At 45.3% G+C, this 21,395-nt stretch overlaps 1 protein-coding gene across 4 annotated transcripts in view; it reads right to left on the bottom strand.

The window, feature by feature from the left end:
* The window catches only part of CCDC171 (coiled-coil domain containing 171), a 173,692-nt gene extending 153,453 nt beyond the window's left edge, over window positions 1–20,239 (bottom strand). For all 4 annotated transcript variants that reach the window (XM_032205832.1, XM_032205835.1, XM_032205833.1 and 1 more), the window contains exons 1-5: window positions 20,066–20,239; window positions 17,959–18,130; window positions 14,679–14,817; window positions 12,390–12,564; window positions 507–688 (exon numbers count right to left, since the gene is read on the bottom strand). In XM_032205832.1, coding sequence (XP_032061723.1) covers window positions 507–688; window positions 12,390–12,564; window positions 14,679–14,817; window positions 17,959–18,014 — 552 coding nt within the window. In that variant the 5' untranslated portion in view covers window positions 18,015–18,130; window positions 20,066–20,239. The remainder of the gene's footprint in view (window positions 1–506; window positions 689–12,389; window positions 12,565–14,678; window positions 14,818–17,958; window positions 18,131–20,065) is intronic.
* Window positions 20,240–21,395: the final 1,156 nt, after the last annotated feature.

Here is a 21,395-nt window from a genome sequence, read left to right as displayed (position 1 = left end):
TCCCAAGCAATCCATATCCTCTTTCAACCCTGGGCCAAACATCACTTAAGAATCCTGTCATCACAGTGGGTTCCATAACACTGTTTTGTCTCCTTACTATACAAGTGATATTCATGTTTAGAGGCTACTGTGCGTCAGGCTAGGGAAGTCAAAAGGGAAATGAAGTCATGGACTGGGTCTTGGGCTTCCCTGATTCTGCTACCTCAGCTCTGAACCACAGTACAAGTGGGCCTCAACACCATAGTACACTGGTAGCTTGGTTTAGTTTCTAACATTAAGCCAGCTATAACACGTTCCATCAAAACAAGGAAGACTGCAAAACAGTAAGCATAACTTTGTACAGCTTTATATATTCTTCAGAAACATGCTGCAATATTTATCTATTTGTGAGACTTGTTTTTTCTCTACCAGGAGAAAACCCAACACACCACATAGACTTGTTCACCAAAAAAAGTTCCAAGCATCATCTAATGCAATTCATCTTTCCAACTATTAATACACCATACCTGCAAAACACTTTCCAGTTTGGTTCTCTCCTTAAGAAGCAATTCATATTCATCCTTGCATTTTCTGAGAATATCATCCTTTTCATTTGCAAGTCTTTGCTGTTGTTCTTTCCACTTTTGTTGAGCAATATGAAATGCTTTCTCAGTCTCTACCACTTTCTGCTGAAGTTTTTCATTTGATGCTATTGTTTTCAGAAAAATAGAAAGACAAATATTACTGCTAAGCATGTTCAGAATAAAAAAGTATAACATATGCTGGTTTATCTGTGTATTGTGATATTCTGTGAAACATGAGAACATTAACATTTTGGGCACTGGAGAACACCACTTCCTCAATAAAGAAACAATAAAATTTTGAGTTTCTGTAGTACCTTTCACATAAGGACATAAGGATGCTTCAGAGGTTTTTATAAACTGAAACCCTTCTCCTCTCGTAAAAGACTAAAAACCTGAGATAACTCAAGTGAGGTCTTTATAACACAGAGGACAATTTCAGATTTCTACAGTACTTGGCTGGCTAATTTCCATATTTCTATCTGATAGATGCTGGTCTCTAGCATTTAACTTTGAGCTCAGTTAAAGACAATTAAAGACTTTAAAGGCATGCATCTGCCTAATAAAAGGAGCTATAAGAAAACCATGCTGAGTGATGCTGTTGAGATGCTGGAAGAAAAAGATGACATTCAGAAGAACACAGATGGCCTTGGGTGCTGGGCCTATATGAGCCTTTTGAAGTTCAACAAGGCCAAGTGCAATGTCCTGCACCTGAGTCAGGGCAATCCTAGGCGTGAATACAGGCTGGGTGATGAGTAGGTAGACAGCAGCTGTGGAGGAATGGTTATGTGAAGTAGGTCATGTGAATGTTGAGCAACTAGGAGGTCGCGAGCTAACAAAGTATCGAACGCAGCTCCTATGAGTCTGAGAAAGTGCGTAAATGAGTCTGAGAAAGTGCGTAAAATCTGGGAGGTTTCAGGGAGGTTTCAGGTACAAGGACATGATATCTGTTGGTGGTCTGGGAAAGTACTAACTGTGTTATTTAGGTTGATGGGAGTGAGAAACTAGCTGATAAAATTAAGAAATGCACTAACCAATCATGAGCTTAGCTTTTGCAATATGTATGAGCTAATTATATTGAATTAGATAAAAGACGACTGAGCTATCCAATAAATTGAAGTTCACTGATCACTCATATTGAGCGTCTGTGTCTTCCTTCCGTCGACAACAAATGTCCTCGCAACAAGCAGCCATGCAGAGAAGGACTTGGGGCAGTGGTGGATAAAAAACTGAACACAAACCGGCAAACCATATCCTGGGCTGCATCAACAGAAGCTTGGCAAGCAGGCTGAAGGAAGTGATTCTCCCCCTCTGCTCTGCTCTTATGAGACCCCACCTGGAGCATTGCATTCAGCTCTGGGGCCCCCAACATAAGAAGGACATGGACCTATTAAAAGAGGTCCAGAGGAGGGCCACAGAGATGACCGAAGGGCTGGAGCACCTCTCCTGTGAAGACGTGTTGAGTTGGGATTGTTTAGTGTGGAGAAGAGAAGGCTACAGAGAGATCTCATTGCAGCTTCCAGTATTTAAAGGGGGCCTACAGGAAAGCTGGGGAGGGACTCTTTGTCAGAGAGTGTTGTAATAGGATGAGGGGTAATGGCTTTAAACTAGAAGAGGGGAGATTTAAAACTAAAAGTGGGGAGATTTAGATCAGACAGTAGGAAGAAATCCTTCACTCAGAGGGTGGCGAGGCACTGGAACAGGTTGCCCAGAAGCTGTGGATGCTCCATCCCTGGAGGTATTCAAGGCCAAGTTCAATGGGGTTTTGAGAAACCTGGTCTAGAGGGTGGTGTCCCTGCCATATGGGCAGGGATGGATCCAGATGGTGTTTAAACTCCGTTCCAGCCCAAGCCATTCAATGATTCTACAACCCAAAGCAGGTTAGGCTAGTGAAAAAAGGCTTGGCTTTTCCAAGGAAACTTCATGCTGCCCCAAAGATTTAAACCTTCAGCCCTGCAAATGTCCTGAGATAGGGGAATATTGTATATGCTCTTCTGCAAAACCTTAAATGCTGTGGAAACCTTCATTACCTATCCTTATTAATAGTTTGACTAGGAACATTGTTGTATTTCACAAGCTGGCTTTTGGATGGAAGTATTTTCTATCAGGTTCTCACTTCTATGAACACAACTAAATGCACTGGCATTTCAGTGATCACCACTCTCTAACAGGTTTTTATTTCACATTCATACGAGTTTTCTGAAAATTCTTCCCACCTGAAGAAGAGCAAAACAAACAAAAGAGGCACATTAAGACAAGACAGAGAATCAGTGGACAAAACAATGAGAAAGGACTGCAAGATGGCAGAAAATCAAGACTCACTGAGAACAGCAGAAAAACAATTTGGAGGAAATACTGAGGAGGGCTACAGGCCACAAACAAGCCCTTCTGTCCATGCCGCTAAATCACAGAACCACAGAAGTGTAGGGGTTGGAAGGGACCTCGAAAGATCATTGGGTCCAACCCCCCTGCCAAAGCAGGTTCCTCAGAGCAGGCTGCCCAGGTAGGCATCCAGATGGGCCTTGAATATCTCCAGAGAAAGAGACTACACAACCTCCCTGGGCAGCCTGTTACAGTGCTCCGTCACCCTCACCATCAAGAAGTTCTTTCGCATGTTGGTGTGGAACTTCCTGTGCTCCATCTCGTGGCCATTACTCCTTGTCCTGTCCCCGCAAACCACTGAAAAGAGGTTGGCCAAATCCCTCTGTCCCCCACCCCTCAGATATTTATATACACTGAGGAGATCCCCTCTCAGTCTTCTCTTCTCCAGGCTGAACAGACCCAGGTCTCTCAGCCTTTCCTCATAGGGAAGATGCTCCAGGCCCTGTATCATCTTTGTGGCCCTCCGCTGGACTCTTTCCAGGAGATCCCTGTCTTTCCTGTACTGGGGAGCCCAGAACTGGACACAGTACTCCAGGTGAGGCCTGACCAGGGCAGAGTAGAGGGGGAGGATCACCTCCCTTGACCTGCTGGCCACGCTCCTTTTAATGCATGCCAGGATCCCATTAACCCTCTTGGCCACGAGGGCACAGTGCTGGCTCATGGTCAACCTGTTGTCCACCAGGACCCCCAGGTCCTTCTCCTCAGAGCTCCTCTCCAGCAGGTCATCCCCCAGCCTGTACTGATACTTCGGGTTGTTCCTTCCCAGCTGCAGGACTCTACACTTGCTCTTATTAAATCTCACTCGGTTTCTTCCTGCCCATCTCTCCAGCCGGTCCAGGTCTCGCTGAATGGCAGCACAGCCTTCTGGCATGTCAGCCACTCCTCCCAGCTTTGTGTCATCGGCGTACCTGCTGAGGGCACACACTATTCCCTCATCAAGGTCGTCGATGAAGATGTTGAACAAGACCGGACCCAGCACCGACCCCTTCTTGAAGACTGGAGTGACACCGGCTATCCTCCAGTCTTCAGGCACCTCACCCATTCTCCAGGACCTTTCAAAGATGATAGAGAGTGGTTTGGCAATCACCTCTGCCAACTCCCTTAGCACACGTGGATGCATCCCATCGGGGCCAATGAATTTGTGTGCATTGATCCCACTCAGACACTCCCAGACCACTCCCTTGTCAACAAGGGGGGAGCTCTCCATTTCCGAGACTCTTTCTCCTCCCTCCCAGTGTACAGGAGTCCTGGGGGGAATCCTTGAAGCAAAGACTGAAGCAAAGAAAGCATTCAGTATCTCTGCCTTCTCAGCGTCTCCCATTACCAGGACACCCCCCTCGTTCAGCAAGGGACCCACATTATCCCTAGTCTTCCTTTTACTGTTTACATATTAAATATATATATATATATATATTATCCTTTATCTCTTTTGCAAGCCTCATCTCTAGCAGGCTTTAGCCTTCCTTGTCACGTCCCTGCAGGCCCTGACAACACATCTATACTCCTTCCAAGAAGACAGGCCCTTTTTCCACATTTCATAAACCTTCCTCTTCCTTTTGATCTTGCCGATGAGATCCTTGCTCATCCACACAGGTCTCCTGCCCCCCTTCCCTGATTTTCCTACTCTTAGCTTGCAAGAAGTGCTGTTTAAATGTAGCCCAGCTCTCACATGCACCCTTGCCTTCTAGCATCCTATCCCATGAGATACTCCCAAGCAGGTCCTGGAAGAGGTCAAAGTTGGCTCTCCAAAAGTCCAGGGTAGCAATCCTGCTTTTCGCGTTACTTCTTCAACCAAGTTCCATCTGGAACTCCATCATCTCATGGTTGCTGCATCCCAAGCTGCCCCCAACCTTCACATCCCTAACAAGCCCATCCCTGTTGGTAAGGACAAGGTCCAGAACTACCCCCTGCCTTGTTGGCTCCTCCACCACCTGCATCAGAAAATTGTCTTCAACACATCGTAGGAACCATTCGGACTGTGCATGCCTGGCTGAGTTGCTTACCCAAGAGATGTTTGGATAATTTAAGTCCCCCACGAGAACCAGTGCCTGGGACTGTGAGGCTACATCCAGCTGCTTGTAGAAGGCCTCATTGACCTCCTCCTCCTGATCTGGTGACCTGTAGTACAGCCCCACAGCATTGTCCCCCATACCAGCCCACCCCTTAATTCTTACCCACAAGCTCTCCACTTGTCCTTCACCCTCCCCCAGCTGGAGCTGGGTACACTCTAATTGCTCCGTCACATAAAGGGCAACCCCACCCCCTCACCTCCCCAGCCTGTCTTCCCTATAAAGGACATAGCCCTCCATGACTGAGTTCCAGTCGTGCGAGCTGTCCCACCACGTCTCAGTGATCGCAATGTGATCGTGGCCCTGCAACCGAACACAGATCTCGAGCTCATCCTGTTTATTTCCCATGCTTTGCACATTGGTATACAGAATGCCAGGTGGGGTCACATCACAGCAGCAAATAACTGAATAAAGCTCCAAGTGACCAAGGAAAACGAGCAGTAAACCACAAACAGCAAAAGAGCTGTGAAGCAACTTCATAATTATTTGACTTCTTTAGTGGCTGTTGCAAAGGAAAAAAAACAGTTTGGGGAATTTCAACCAATTTAATTCATTGCCAATTAACAGACAACTAAACACTGTTTCTTCCAACACGAGAAACAAACTAATATACTGACACACACGGAAAACACCCCTCATTTCTGCAAAATCTCTCTGATCTCCTTTTTGCTCTCCAATCCTCTCACTGCATATTGCAATCAGTCCATTTGCTGAGGTGATGGGCAGTGCAGGAGATCAGGGGCAGTGCACTGTGGTTCCTCCACCAATGCTAGTGCCTTTTGAGTCCTACCTCTGTCTCTGCTTGGGCCATCACTGCTTTGGCCCCAGCCCTACTCTGTTCCTGCCTCTCCTTTCTTCTTCTCTAGCTACCTCTCCCTCCTGCTGCTCTGGTGATGTTTCTTTTTTCTTCTTTTTGCTTCATCTCAGCATTTACCACCATTTCTGGGCTACTTTTCTACAGAAGTACCACGCGCTTACTGGTGGGCACACTTTCATGCTTGCTGGGTTCATCAGCTGTGGAGCCGACTACAACATACCTCCTCCTGAAGAGGTAACCAACAGCCCCATGCCCACGCTAGCAGCCAACAAATACAGCTTTTTCTAAATCATGAAGTATATAACAACATGCGATTTTAACTGTTTTAAAATGCACATGCATACTGATCACTTCTAAAGCAGAACAAAAACTGTCATGCAAATTAGCAATAATATGAACATGTAAAGAAAGATAGCCTTCCTTTATGTAAGAAACTAACACTTGCAGTAGCAAGGGAATCCTTCAAAAAAAGTATTTAAAAAGCCTTCTTCCATTTTGCAATCCCCAAAAAACAATGTTTTACTTTCCCTTTTATTCTCCAAAGCAGTGGAAAAAAGGGAGTAAAAACTTCAGCTTTCTAATTGTCTTAGAAATATCTGGTACAATATGTATTTCCAAGTTTCCAAGTCTCCTTCACACCTTGGAAGAAGAAGATCTACACTAGCAGCACTCTGAACTCTTCACTGAAAATAAAAGATTCTGCAAACTCACAATTGTATCACAGAATCGTCTAGGTTGGAAGAGACCTCCAAGATCATCGAGTCCAACCTCTGACCTAACACTAACAAGTCCTCCACTAAACCATATTGCTAAGCTCAACGTCTAAACATCTTCTGAAGACCTCCAGGGATGGTGACTCCACCACTTCCCTGGGCGGCCCATTCCAATGCCTAACAACTCTCTCAGTAAAGAAGTTCTTCCTAATATCCAACTTAAACCTCCCCTAGCACAATTTGAGCCCGTTCCCCCTCATCCTGTCACCAGGCATGTGGGAGAACAGACCAACCCCCACCTCGCTACAGCCTCCTTTAAGGTACCTGTAAAGAGCAATAAGGTTGCCCCTGAGCCTCCTCTTCTCCAGGCTGAACAAGCCCAGCTCCCTCAGCCGCTCCTCGTAGGACTTGTTCTCCAGGCCCCTCACCAGCTTCGTCGCCCTTCTCTGGACTCACTCGAGCACCTCGATGTCCTTCTTGTAGCGAGGGGCCCAAAACTGAACACAGTACTCGAGGTGCGGCCTCACCAGAGCTGAGTACAGGGGGACAATCACTTCTGTAGCCCTGCTGGCCACACTGCTTCTTATACAAGCCAGGATGCCGTTGGCCTTCTTGGCCACCTCAGCACACTGCTGGCTCATATTCAGCCGACTATCCACCATCACTCCCAGGTCCTTCTCTGCCTGGCAGCTCTCCAACCATTCCTCTCCCAGCCTGTAGCTCTGCTTGGGGTTATTGCGCCCCAGGTGTAGGACCCAGCACTTGGCCTTGTTGAACTTCATGCAGTTGACCTCAGCCCATCGGTGCAGCCTATCCAGATCCTCCTGCAGAGCCTTCCTACCCTCAAGCAGATCGACACACGTACTTAACTTGGTGTCATCTGTGAACTAACTGAGGGTGCACTCGATCCCCTCATCCAAATCATTGATGAAGATATTAAAGAGGACTGGCCCCAGCACTGAGTCCTGAGGGATGCCACTAGTGATTGGCCTCCATCTGGATTTGACTCCATTCACCACGACTCTTTGGGCCCGGCTATCCAGCCAGTTTTCAACCCAACGAAGTGTACGCCAGCCCAAGCCATGAGCAGCCAGTTTCTTGAGGAGAATGCTGTGGGAAACGGTGTCAAAAGCCTTGCTGAAGTCAAGGTAGACCACATCCACAGCCTTTCCCTCGTCCACCCAGCGCGTCACTTTGTCATAGAAGGAGATCAGGTTCGTCAAGCAGGATCTGCCTTTCATAAACCCATGCTGACTGGGCCTGATCGCCTGCTTGCCCTGCAAGTGCTGCGTGATGACTCTCAGGAGGATCTGCTCCATGAGCTTCCCTGGCACTCAGGTCAAACTGACAGGCCTGTAGTTTCCCGGGTCTGCCCTCTGGCCTTTCTTGTACATGGGCGTCACGTTTGCTAGCCGCCAGTCTATTTCGACCTCCCCTAATAGCCAGGAGTGCTGATAAATGACGGAAAGAGGCTTGGCCAGCTCCTCCACCAGCTCTCTCAGTACCCTTGGGTGGATCCCATCTGGCCCCATCGACTTGTGCACATCCAAGTGCTGTAGCAGGTCGCCAACCATTTCCTCGTGGATTATGAGGGCCACACCCTGCTCCCCATCCCCTTCCACCAGCTCAGGGTACTGAGTATCCAGAGAACAACTGGTTTTGCTGCTAAAAACTGAGGCAAAGAAGGCATTAAGCACCTCAGCCTTTTCCTCATCTCTTATAACTAACTTTCCCCACACATCCAGTGAAGGATGGAGATTCTCCTTAGTCTTCCTTTTCGTGTTGATGTATTTATAAAAACATTTTTTGTTGTCTTTAATGGCAGTAGCCAGATTGAGCTGCAGATGAGCTTTGGCCTTTCTAATTTTTTCTAATTTTTTCCAGCATCGAGCCTACTTCAGGCTAATCGGGCTAATTTTTCCGGCATCAAGCCTACTTGAGGGAGCTGCCAGGACCCAGCAGCCCTTGTGAGAGAGGCTGACGAGGAGTAGGCAGAGCCAGCAGCGCCAGCGGCAGGCTATTTAAATCGGGCGCCACCGCCATTTCACTGCCACTTGCCGAGGCGATCGGCTCCGGGGCAGATGCGTTCTGCAGCAGAGTGGGGGATCGGGCCAGGCAGGGCCCACCCTCTTTTCCCAAGATTGTAAACCCTCTTTTTTCTCCTAAGCTCTCTCTGTTCAGCCAGGTCAGTCTTCTTCTGCACCAGCTCGTCTTTGGGCACGTGGGGACAGACCGTTCCTGTGCCATTAAGATTTCCCTCTTGAAGAGCGCCCAGCCTTCCTGGACTCCTCTGCCCTTCAGAACCGCCTCCCAAGGGACTCTGCCAACCAGTGTCAGTTCAAAGTCAGCCCTACAGAAGTCCAAGACTGCGGTTTTACTGATCCCCCTCCTGACTTTGCCAAAAATAGAGAATTCTACCATTTTGCAGTCATTCTGCCCAAGACAGCTCCCGACAATCACATCCTCCACCAGTCCTTCTCTGTTTGTGAAGAGAAGGTCTAGCGGGGCACCACCCCTGGTAGGTTCACTAACCAGCTGCGTCAGGAAGCTCTCTTCCACGCTCTCCAGAAACCTCCTAGACTGCTTTCTCTGGGCTGTGTTGTGCTTCCAGGATATGTCAGGGAAGTTGAAGTCCCCCACGAGTACAAGCGCTGATGATTTTGCAACTTCTGTCAGCTGCCTGTAGGACTCCTCATCCGTCTCCTCATCCTGGTTCGGCAGTCTATAGCAGACCCTGACCAGGACACTAGCCTTGTCCCTGCCGATCCTAACCCAAAGGGACTCGGCCTTGTCATTCCCAGCCTCGAGTTCTACAACCTCGAAAGACTCTCTAATATAGAGAGCCACACCACCACCCCTTCTGTGCTGCCTGTCCCTTCTAAAGAGCTTATAGCCAGTCATTGCAGCACTCCAGTCATGAGAGTGGTCCCACCACATCTCCGTGATGGCGACCAAGTTGTAGCCTGCCTGCTGCACGATGGCTTCCAGCTCCTCCTGTTTGTTACCCATGCTGCGTGCATTGGTGTAGATGCACTTCAGCTGGGCCATTGCCTTCTACCCCAGCCTTGTCGTTGTGCCCGCTGGCACACTTCCAACAAGCCTTGTTTCAGCCCCGTCCCCCTTCTTACTTAGTTTAAAGCCCTATCAATGAGCCCTGCCAGCTCCTGGCCTAGGATCAGTTTTTCCCTTAAAGATAGGGACCTGTCTGCAGCCATCAGGCCGGATGCCGAGTAAAGCACCCCATTGTCAAAAAAAAAAAAAAAAAAAAATCTGTGTTGGCACCAGCCTCTGAGCTCACGTGTGATCAGGTGGGCTTTCCATGTCCTCTCTGTACCCCTCCCTGCCACTGTAGGGATGGACGAAAACACCACCTGCACTCCCGCTCCATACACTAACCGTCCCAGTCCCCTAAAGTCCCGTTTGATGGCCTTCAGGCTTTTTTCTTTAGTATTGTCACTGCCAGCCTGGACTATCAAAAGAGGATAGTAATCAGAGGGGCAAACCAGGTTGAGAAGCTTTCTGGCAACATCCCTGACCCTGGCCCCAGGGAGGCAGCAGACTTCCCTATGGGTAGGGTCAGGCTGACAAATAGGGCCCTCTGTTCCCCTGAGAAGGGAGTCGCCTACAACAATCACCCTTCTTTCTGTCTTGGTGGTGGCAGTCTTGAGGCGTGGAGTTGACTTCCTCGCCCTAGGCATCCTCCTGGGTAGACTTTCTACCTCTTCCTCACCCACCAGTCTCTCAAGCTCCAGGGCCTCAAATCTGTTGTCTAAGGGCACCTGGGAAGGTGGGGCTGGTAGGGCCAGTAGGGGGGGCGCTGCTTGCAAGGTCAAGCAGGGACCTGTCTCCATTTCTCCCCAGCTCCTAGGTCCCCTTTCTCTGCCCAGCTGTGACAGGGCAGGGGGTCCACCCCCATTTGGGGTGTCTCACCCCGGTACCCCTCCTTCAGGCCTTGCAGGGAGTTGCTCCACCAGTCTATCTCCTGCTCACACTCCCTGATGGCCCTCAGCCTCTCCACTTCATCCCTGAGCTCTGCCACCAGGCTGACCAGGTCACCCACCTGCTCGCACCTCACACACACGGTGTCTCTGCTGCCCTCAGAGTGCGGCAACGGGCTCAGGCACTCCATGCATCCAGAGCTCGAACTGGTGCATTTTTGAGCGGGCAGTCAGTCTGGGTGGTTACTGACTTTCTATGGAGAGCACTGTGCCTGGTGTAGACCACTGCAGCCTAGCTAGTGGAAGACGGCTGTTAAATGAGTTGTTCTTATGGGTGGGGGGATCGCTCTGCCCTGCCTGAGCGCAAACAGCTGTGCCCCGCCCTGTTTGCCCACCCTGGTCACCACGCTCCTGGCCGCCTGCACTCCCTAGGGGCTGCTTTTGAACGGCCGGGGAGGGGGCACTGCCGGGTCCACCTATGCCTCGTTCACCTCCCTCGCAAGGGCTGCCAGGCCCTGGCATCTCCCACAGCTGCCTCGAGTGGCCTTGATGCCAGAAAAAAGCCCTGCCTGTCCCAGTTCCCCGCTCCGCTGCAGAACGTGTCTACCCCGGAGCTGATCACCTCAGCAAGTATCTCATGTACTAGGTTAAAAAGGTGTAATAATATATTGCCTCACCTCGAGTACTGTGCGCAGTTCTGGGCACCACAGTACAGAAAGGACGTGAAACTATTGGAGAGTGTCCAGAGAAGAGCTACTGAGATGGCGGAGGGCCTAAAGGGGAAGATATATGAGGAGAGGCTGCAGTCACTGGGCCTGTTCAGCCTGGAAAAGAGGAGGCTGAGGGGAGACCTCATCACAGTGTACAGCTTCCTCACGAGGGGGAGTGGAGGGGAAGGCGCTGATCTATTCTCTTTAGTGACCAACAATAGGACCCAAGGGAACAGTGTTAAGCTGAGGCAGGGGAGGTTTAGGCTGGACATCAGGAAGAGGTTCTTCACCGAGATGGTTGTCGCACACTGGAACAGGCTCCCCAGTGAAGCAGTCACTGCACCAAGCCTGTCTGAATTTAAGAAGCGATTGGACTGTGCACTTAGTCACACAGTCTGAAATTTTGGGTAGACCTGTGTGGAGGCTGGAGTTGGACTCAACGATCCTTATGAGTCCCTTTGAACTCGGGATATTCTATGATTCTAGGATTCTATTCTCACTTAGGTAATTAAAGATGGACCTCACTAACTTGTAAGAATGAGAAATTTCACATAATCTGTTGAGGAGAATCAAGGAAATCTGAATTTCTGAATGTAACTCTAGTAGGAAAAAATGTCTAGGTAAAAACCTTCCCCTCCACATACTAATGTCATACCCCCTTCTGCAGAATAGAATAACTCCACAACATACATGTTGTATTACCTATAAAAAGAGAAACAAGGAGGATGAGAAGAATAGGAACTAGACATGAATAATTAAATACTTGGAGCCTTTGAAGAGATGAAAGACAGAAGCTGCACGATGAGAAGTGCTGGAAAAAAGTTGTTGGAAATAGTGCAAACAAATGAAATGGAGTGGATTTTTTTTTTCCCAAAATGGGAATTAAGAACTGCTGAACATTGCAACAACCAGGACAGGTTAGTCATGGGTTAACCGTGATTACAATTCTGTACAAGGACAGCAGCAAAAGAGGGAACGGAAGACAAGGAGAAAAAATAAAAAGGGATGATAGGCTTAGTAGGTTAGTTTTAATTCACACAGGAACCAACAAGCATACCAGCTTACAAAAACAGATAGGTAAGAGAGATTAAAGAAAAACAGCAATAAGTAGAAAATTTAATCAAGTTCCTGCACCTCATCTGTCTGCCCGACCTGGAACGGATTTCACCGCTTAGCAGCATTTGCTCTTCTGAAACTTACCTTGCAGCTCCACTAGCCTGGTTTTTACATCACTTAATTCCTCTTCTGCATCACGCATTCTCAAATGAGCATCTTTTCTGGCAACTGCCAATTCATACTCCAGACTTTGTCGCACTGCCTCTCCTTTCTCAACTTCACACCGTAATTTGACAATCTGGATTTTACAGTTAGACAGCTAGAAAATAAAATTTGTTTCAGAAAACTGGCAACAATGCTCCTTTAAATAAGCAGTATGTTCCAAAAATATGCCTGCAGAGTATTTTCAGAAGATATCTTGAGTTGCATCCTTCTTATTACAGCTACCTTCTTATTACACTTAAAAACTAGTCTTGCAAATGACAAAATCTGCATAAATATACTGTCATTGTTTCATATGCAAATTGGTCATATTCCTAGATCAAGTTCAGGTACTTAAAAGAAACACCTTCATTTTTTCAAAGCTATTCTACCTTAAGAAAATAAGTCATAATAGTGTCATCTTCTTTCACCTCAAAATTCCAAACTGCAGCTACCAAAACATTCTATTCAACAGGGAATTTTCTATTAATTTTCTTCAAATTTAACACTTTGAAGAACAGTCATGTTGAGATGCTAGACTACCAAACCTCTAATAACTGACAAGCATGAGTATGAACATAAAGTTTACATAAAGATACTCAGTACTAAAACAGAGTATAGTTAAATTTAACAAACAACAAATAAAGCACAGAAAACCTTTCAAAAAGTGACCTCATCCGGATTAAGAAACACAGTCCCATCATTGTAAAATACAGATTTCTTCAGAATGTCTACAGAGTAGCCTCTTGACTGGAACGATACTGGCTGTAGGTAACTTGAGCACTCCCATTATATGTAACTATACTGTAAACAGAGACTGTAAAAAAACAGTCTCTCAAGTAGTTCACCTGCTTAAAAAGCAATCTGACTGTGCAGTACAAACAATGGCAACATGGTACAGCACATTAAATTTGCTATGCATACCCAGTTTACAAATTCTCAATTTAAGAGGTTATTCTTCAGATAACTTCTGGTACCCGTTTCTATAGAATAACACCACAGTTGATGGGACAATGGAAGAAGAATGCAGCACAAGAGCAAGTTAACTGTGGGAAAAGCAGAAATCTCTCATCTACGTACACACCCCAATACTAAATGAACATGGAAAAGCAAACTTGGTTTACTGCCTAGATTTAACCCCAACAAAACCATTGAGAAACTGCATCCATCACCCCCAGAAAACTGCTAAGAACAGAATTGCCATCCATAGTAGTAATACTTCCACACAAGCACAGTTTAAAGCAGCACATCACTCCTCAGATTGGCATTAGTAAGTGTGCAAAGTATTCCTAGTATCAAAACCACTGCAGTTGATTACAACTACCGCTGCACTCAGTGCTCAACTTATCTTATGTATACAAATGCAAAAATTTTCCATCTACCTTAATTTGAGTATCAAATATTTTCTTGCTATTGCCACTTCATTTCAACACTAATCTGCTACAACACCATTGGGAAAAAATCTTTGTAATGCTGGTAAAGCAATCTCCCTGTGAATGAAGCTTTCATTAAAAAGTGCCAAGTGCTTGACAAACACGTCCACTGGAAGAGGCTCCCCATGGAATTAAGTGGTCATGGCCCCATACCGGCCAAGGTTCCAGAAGCATTTGGCCAATGCAGCGGGTCTGATATTTGGGTGGTCTATGCAGACCCAGGAGCAGGACTAGATGATCCTGGTGGGTCTCCTACAACTCAGGACATTTTATGATTATATTCCACAACATTTACACTTTATACATTTTGCTACAAATTCTGCAAAATAGCAAATTTGTACAAGGTAAGACAGTGCAAGACCATCAATGGATACCCTAGCTAGATTTGATGTACACAAAGAAAAACAACCATAAAGCTAGCAAGATGATCTCCACAGAATTAAAATGCTACCCTAATATTCTGAAAAAAAAAAAAAAATAGAATAAAGAACATTATTTTTATCAAGCTAGATTCAAGCTGTGGCATCTATCTTTTTGTGCCACTAGGCAATTTTATCTAACAAACTACTGGGTAGGCAGAAATTTTCCTTGCAGAATATTTGCACCAAGGTTGGAATGACTTTATTAACAATGACAGAAGAGCCACTAAAACAGGTATGAGAGGTCTGTAGAGTGACACCTTTATTATTAGTTTTCAGCTAATGATTGCACTTTCAACACATCATGCAAGAACATGACTTTAATGAAACAAGATTATATTTCTTAAGAGAGCAAAATAAAGCAAACAAAAAAAACTTACTTCTTGATGGTGTTTAACAGCTATGTCTAATTTTTCTTTTTCGGCTTCATAGAGTTGCCATGCTAGATCTTCATCAGTGTCCAATTCTGATTCATCGCTATTTTGTAGTAACTGTGACTCATTCTTGGCACTATCTAGGCTGCAAAATATGAATGTTTTCAAAATACATGAATACTCCTTATAAATTTTAGTGGTCCCTTAATTCAATATTAGTTTGTGAGGCAAAAATTCAAAACATTCACAAATTATGCCATGTAGGCGTTATCATACTATTGCTTTTTGAAAAAGGAGTTACATATAATTGCTTGTTATGCAGGATACAGGATGTAGTTGTAGGCACTGAAAACAGATCTGTGTTTTGTGTTTCCTAACATTGATTTTAAAATGTGTTCTCTTATTGTTTCTCATTGTCTTTGTTATTGATTCAATAATCTTTCAGGACACTTTCAGAACATCATTCCATCTCTTGTTTATCTCCTGCAATAGGGTTCTTTTTTTTTTAAAAAAAAAAAGAAAAAAAAAATTGGCTTACGATCTCAAAACCACCCCTATCGTGTAACAAATGCACATATTTGGAATCAAAATAATCTTTACATATTTTTGAAAGATGCATGCATTTGCATTTCACATAAGCAACTGATTACTAACATAATACCTATTAAAGGCCTAGTCCTCTAAAATAGCTAGTATGTTCATTTCAATTAGAATTTAATTTAACAGAAAAACTACTTGACAGTAAGACTGGTCCTTAGGAACCACAAGTAATGTTAAAATAATAGAAACAAGTTTTTATACATAGACTGGAAATTGAGTACAAAAATGAACATTTAATTAAAATATGCTAGTTTAATAATCTTGTGTGCAATTACTGTAACTTCAGGTTGGCCATTTTTAAATTTATTTCAAGAGTTAAAACTCAAGTCTTCACATTTTATATATACATATATAATAAATATGTATAGTAAATATATATATATACACACTATACTATATTTACTATATATATAAAATAAAAAAGTCTGTCTGGAGTAACTAGCTGCTACATACAAAAGCAAAAGTTTTCAGAATCACTAGGAAACATACCATAAAGAGAAACATAATCAGATTAGCCAAAAAGGTGCTATCATCTCACACTGAATTAAAAAAGATAAATCATTATCTTACCTTTGTCTTAAGAGTCATAAATATTAAGTGCAAAACAACAGAATCTACTGGGATTTAATTATTTTTTTTCTAAGACCTCTTTACCCTTGGGTTTGTGCAGAGGCACAACTAATATTTGCTATGTCTCAGAACCCTACGTGATGATACACATAACAGAAGAAAAAAGACAAGAACATTGTCAAAAATGAGAACAATAGCATAGATTTTTGACTGTTACCCTTACTGAGACATCGCTAGTAATGAAGGATGAAATTCTAGTTCTTAGAAAAGGTCAAAAAGTATTTTGATGAAATAAATATTAAGTCTATTTTCATTTAAAACAAAGGCAGACTTTACCTATGAGACCAATATAACTGTATGTCATCAGTATTTGTTTCATGGGGTGCTATGTATTTAACGTGTTTTAATGTTTAATAATTGCAGGAGATAAAGATCATTAACACCTGTGCGCACTGAGAGAAAACCATAGGTGCATTACTAACTTTCGGGGTTACTGTGGTAGCCATACCCAAAGGAATCAACACCACTCAAAGGGCAAAAGATCAACAACAAAGTAAGCAGTATCATGGATCGCTATTTTATATGACTCTTAACTATAGCAGTAAGAAGATGTGGTAAATCAAGCAGGAAACAAGAAGGATCTGAACAGCTGGAGCTTCCAGAAACTGTGTAAAAGCTTGTTTGTGGACATTGTGTAAGTGTCCACAGAGACTTATTTTCCCCTCCCCTCTTCTCCATGGCTGGAGAAAACTGATGAAAGACACACGTTATTATTCAGGGATGATACAAAAAGTATCAATCTCATTTTTAGGCAGCTAAAAGAAGGCCAGAGTTAGCAAAGCACAGGTTATCAGAAAATCAGAAATCAGAAAATCAGAATCCAAATTGCCCCTCTCCTCTCTCTGCAGTCTTCGAGGAAAAATAGGCTATGCAATGATTACGTTACTTTTTGGCTGTGGGGTGGGGTTAGTGTGCATGTGTCATTTTTCTTCTTTAAATATAGTAATTCTCTGCATAATTAGTAATCAGTAATTCAGTGCATGCAGTATTTTCCTGCCACCTATTGTAGGAGATTCTTCCTTCCATGTTCATATGTAGAGCAAAAGGGTTAGTGTACAAAGCTCAGTGAAGCTTAAATCAAAGACAAAACCACACAAAATCGCTGGAAACTTTCACATGTGATTTGCAATCTAATAGAAACTCAGAGAAAGCATTGTATTTCCATTTTCATACATTCGTAGTTCATCAGTAATAGGTTTTGAACAAAAACATCTATTTTACCAGCTATAGCTTTTATCTAAGGCACTATTTTAGTAACTTTTTCAAATTTCTTCAAGACATAGGCAGGTGAAACAGCTTTTGAGTTCTACACTGCAAAATGCCTTTCTGTAACTCAAAAGCTTTAAATTCCCATTCACTTCCTAAGTCAGCTAGCTACAGTGGACACAAAACATTATAGGAAAAGGTTTTTGCTATCTTTTCCTCCATATCTAGCAGCAAGTGTAAACTTTGCAACAGTGATTATTATTCTTATCTCTTAATATTCCTTTTAGTATAATCTTGCTAAATTCCTCTACGTCAAGGAGCAGTCTGCAGTCTGACTGCCTAACCAAAGTTAGTAATCATGGATTTTCTTATTCCTGCCTACATCATTGCCAGCTCGGTATAATGAGGCTTTAAATAGTGGCAAATAGCTGTTACAGCTAAGATAAACAGAATTAACTAAAGCTTACTTTAATTGTGCTAAGTATCAAACATGCCAGGTTGTAAAAAATACAGCCTGCCTGTAAGACTTAAAGCTGACCTCTACCACCTCAGCTAATGCAGAATCTTTCTGTCACTCCAGGTCAGCACTCCTGACTGCAGTCAGGAACTCCTTCTATATCTAAGTCACGTCTTTGGAATTCTCCTATGAGAATTCCAGCACATCAGATGGTCATGACATGTATCTTCAAACAACACTTTTTATATGGTGACTAGATCAGCATGGCACGGCTTTGATGAATCACATCTTGTTCTTCCTCAGTCTGAATTACACAATTTCAGGGACCTTGAAAATTAGCCACAAAGAGATGAACCATAGTCCAGAACTACAAAATACAGAAGCAAAGCTCACCAATTAGCTTCCTGGACTGCAGGAATGACTGTAGAAGATGAACTCCTAATATCCATAATGCAGCTTTTTAAGTCTATGAACTCTGAAAAATCAACATCACCTTCGACTATAAATATTTGTAGTTGAGGAGCTTCAAAGATTACTGTTTTCCATACGATAAAAACATTAAAGCCTGTAACAGAGACATACTTTAGTTTTCTTAGCAACATAATGAAAGAATCGTTTGTCAACACTCACAAATAGTTACCAAACAGCGCTACTGTGTCATGTGAACACGCACCACCAATTGGAGTTTGAAATCAGCCTTACCCAACAAAAAGAACTGTACAGTGAGTCCTCTAAGCTTAAATGTTGTAGATGAAAAAAAAAATATATGCGTTTTGTAGAATATCTGCTGCCATAATTTTCAGAAAAAACTCCAACACAAAATGTTTTCTGGTCTGTATATGCTGTTCCACTCCTTACAGTCTCAATTCTCTTAAGAGGATAACAATTGGCTGACAGGCAGGGCTCAAAGGGTTGTGGTAAATGGCACCACATCATGCTGGCGGATGGTCACTAGTGGGGCACCTCAAGGCTCCATTTTAGGGCCAGTCTTCTTCAATGTTTTTATAAATGATCCAGATGTAGGACTAGAAGGTGTTCTGAGCAAATTTGCCGACAACACCAAACTTGAAGGAGTTGTGGACTCGGATGAGGTTGGAAAGGCCTTGCAGAGAGATCTGGGCAGATTGGAGAGCTGGGAGATCACCAACCACATGAAGTTTAACAAAAGCAAGTGCCAGATCCTGCACCTGGGATGGGGCAACCCTGGCTATACATACAGGCTGGGCGACGAGATACTGGAAAGCAGCCCCACAGAGAGGAAACTGGGGGTTTTGGTTGACAGCAAGCTGAATATGAGCCAGCAGTGTGCCCTGTCAGCCAGAAGGGCCAACCATATCTTGGGGTGCATCAAGCACGGCACTGCTAGTCAGTCAAGGGAGGTGATGGTCTCGCTCTACTCTGTGCTGGTGCGGCCTCACCTCGAGCACTGTGTGCAGTTCTGGGCACCACAGTACAAACAGGATGTGAAATTATTGGAGAGTGTCCAGAGGAAGGCAACAAAGGTGGTGAAGGGCCTAGAGGGGAAGACATATGAGGAGCAGCTGAGGGCACTGGGCCTGTTCAGCCTGGAGAAGAGGAAGCTGAGGGGGGACCTCATCACAGTCTACAACTTCCTCGCGAGGGGGAGCGGAGAGGCAGGAGACCTTTTCTCCATTAACACCAGTGACAGGACCCGCGGGAATGGCGTTAAGCTGAGGCAGGGGAAGTTTAGGCTGGACATCAGGAAGAGGTTCTTCACCAAGAGGGTGGTTGCACACTGGAACAGGCTCCCCAGGGATGTAGTCACGGCACCAAGCCTGTCTGAATTTAAGAAGTGACTGGACTGTGCACTTAGCTGTGCGCATGGTCTAAACTTTTGGGAGACCCGTGTGGTGCCAGGAGTTGGACTTGATGATCCTTATGGGTCCCTTCCAACTCGGGATATTCTGTGATTCTAGGATCCTAGTATTTTAGGAAATTCAATTCATCTCCAAAATACTAATGGAGATATTTTGTATCTCCCTTAGTACTAGTACTTAGTACTAATAATACTGGAGTATTATTTTATTACTAATACTTAAAACACTGGAGGAGGGTGAGAGGGAGTGTGGGGGGGGTATCTTTTCCAGTCAGTAGCCAAGTTTAGGTGAACACAGCAACACATCTAGCCTTCCATTCCATGAATCTGCTATTTTGTGCTTAAAAATATCCGTGTTGTATCAGGTACATCAGCAGTATCTGAGGGCAGAAAGGAGGAGCATTAAACTACAGCCGCGACCATCTTCAGAGGAAACTTTTTAATTCGGTGCTCGTGACAGGGGAAAAAAAAATCAGTATAAACAGCATGCCGGTAACATAGATTGCACTAATACGAGCGCATTTACTTCTAGCCAACTGACCCAGGGGTTCTCCCCGTTAATTGCAGCCAGACACCACGGGGCACGCCGCTTCCAGGCTGGGGAAGGAAAAGATAAAATAAAAGGGGGGGGGAGGGAAGTCGGTAGCCCGAAGCGCAGCTCACCGAGAGCCCACGGTGCCGGGAAGCTCTGCCTCGACGCTGGGCTATCGCCGGGCGGGCGGCGATACCCTGCGGGGGGGGGGGTAGCGATGGCGCAAGGCAGCGCGGCGCGGCGCGGCGCGACCCTCCCGCTCCGGTCCCGCCCCGCCGCACCTCTGAGCTGCCGGCGCTGCCGCTCGGTCGTTAAGGGCCCGGCGGGGAAGACGCGGCCGCGGCGCGTCACAGGGACGCTGCGCATGCGCGGGGCGGGACGGGGGCGCTCGCCGCGGGCTCCCGCCTCGGCCGGCGGTGGGGGGGGCCCGGCCGGGTGTGAAGGGGAACGGAGCCGGGGGGTGGGGGGAGGCCGACAGCCCTCCCAAGGCGTGCACAGAGCAGGCACCGTCTGCTTTGGGAAGCGTGGCACGGGCTGAAGAGAGTTAAAACTGCATCAAAATGTTCCATAAGTGCCGCTAACGTCACACGCAGATGCACAGTGAGGCTGTGGTAGCCAGCAGTCGGAAATGGGTTATTTTCCTATTCCTGTGGCGAACTTCTGCAGGCCCCGAGAAAGCTGGGTCCCCTGCAGGGAGTGTGCCTCAGCAAGGTCACCTCACAGCTGTCACCAGCCCCGCTCGGCAAAACACTGGGCTCCTCACAGAACATCTCTGAACAGGGCGCTCCCCAGCACCTGAAGGAAAAACACATTGTTACGGGTGTATCTATCACCCGTAACTGTGATTACAGGGAGATCTGAGGGGATGCATGATCCACAAGCGGGCAGGTTAACCTCAGCAAATACCCAGCCCAGTGTTATAAATGAAGATACAACTCAATCTGAATTTAGTAATATTTATAAAAGGCAAGTAAACAGCGCTGGGAGTGCGGGGAGTCAACACTACCAATGCGCACACACGAACATCGAAGTTTTTAAATATACAAAATACTGCTTTTACATACTAATCCCAAGTATGCCTATACATATGTATAATCAGAAAAAGTATCAATTGAAACATAAACATGGCAAAGTTTTAAAAGGCTAGTGTTTAACAAACAATGCTTTAAGCCTATTACTGTTTGGCAAACCACACGTTTCTGACTGTGGCCCCACATGGCTCTTTAAGGCCTCAGAGACTGCTCGCCAGGTGCCGAGCAATCCCACTGCAGCCTTGTCATTTTTAGTAGCAGAGTCCCACACCTTGACCTCAATTTGGTCCCATATTTCAGGATCATAAGGTGTCTGATTGTTAATAAAGGGAATAAGCTGTAAGGTTACCAGGACAGTCTTTGTTCCTAAGGATGTATGATTCCCCATAATGCGCAGCTGCTTACCAGTGAGGGGCAGTTGTGTGCGCAG

The sequence above is a fragment of the Aythya fuligula genome, chromosome Z (genome assembly GCF_009819795.1).
Source record: "Aythya fuligula isolate bAytFul2 chromosome Z, bAytFul2.pri, whole genome shotgun sequence".
In the NCBI taxonomy this organism is placed as follows: domain Eukaryota; kingdom Metazoa; phylum Chordata; class Aves; order Anseriformes; family Anatidae; genus Aythya; species Aythya fuligula.
The sequence above is the reverse complement of the archived record's forward strand: the minus strand, read 5'-3'. Positions and strand labels throughout refer to the sequence as shown.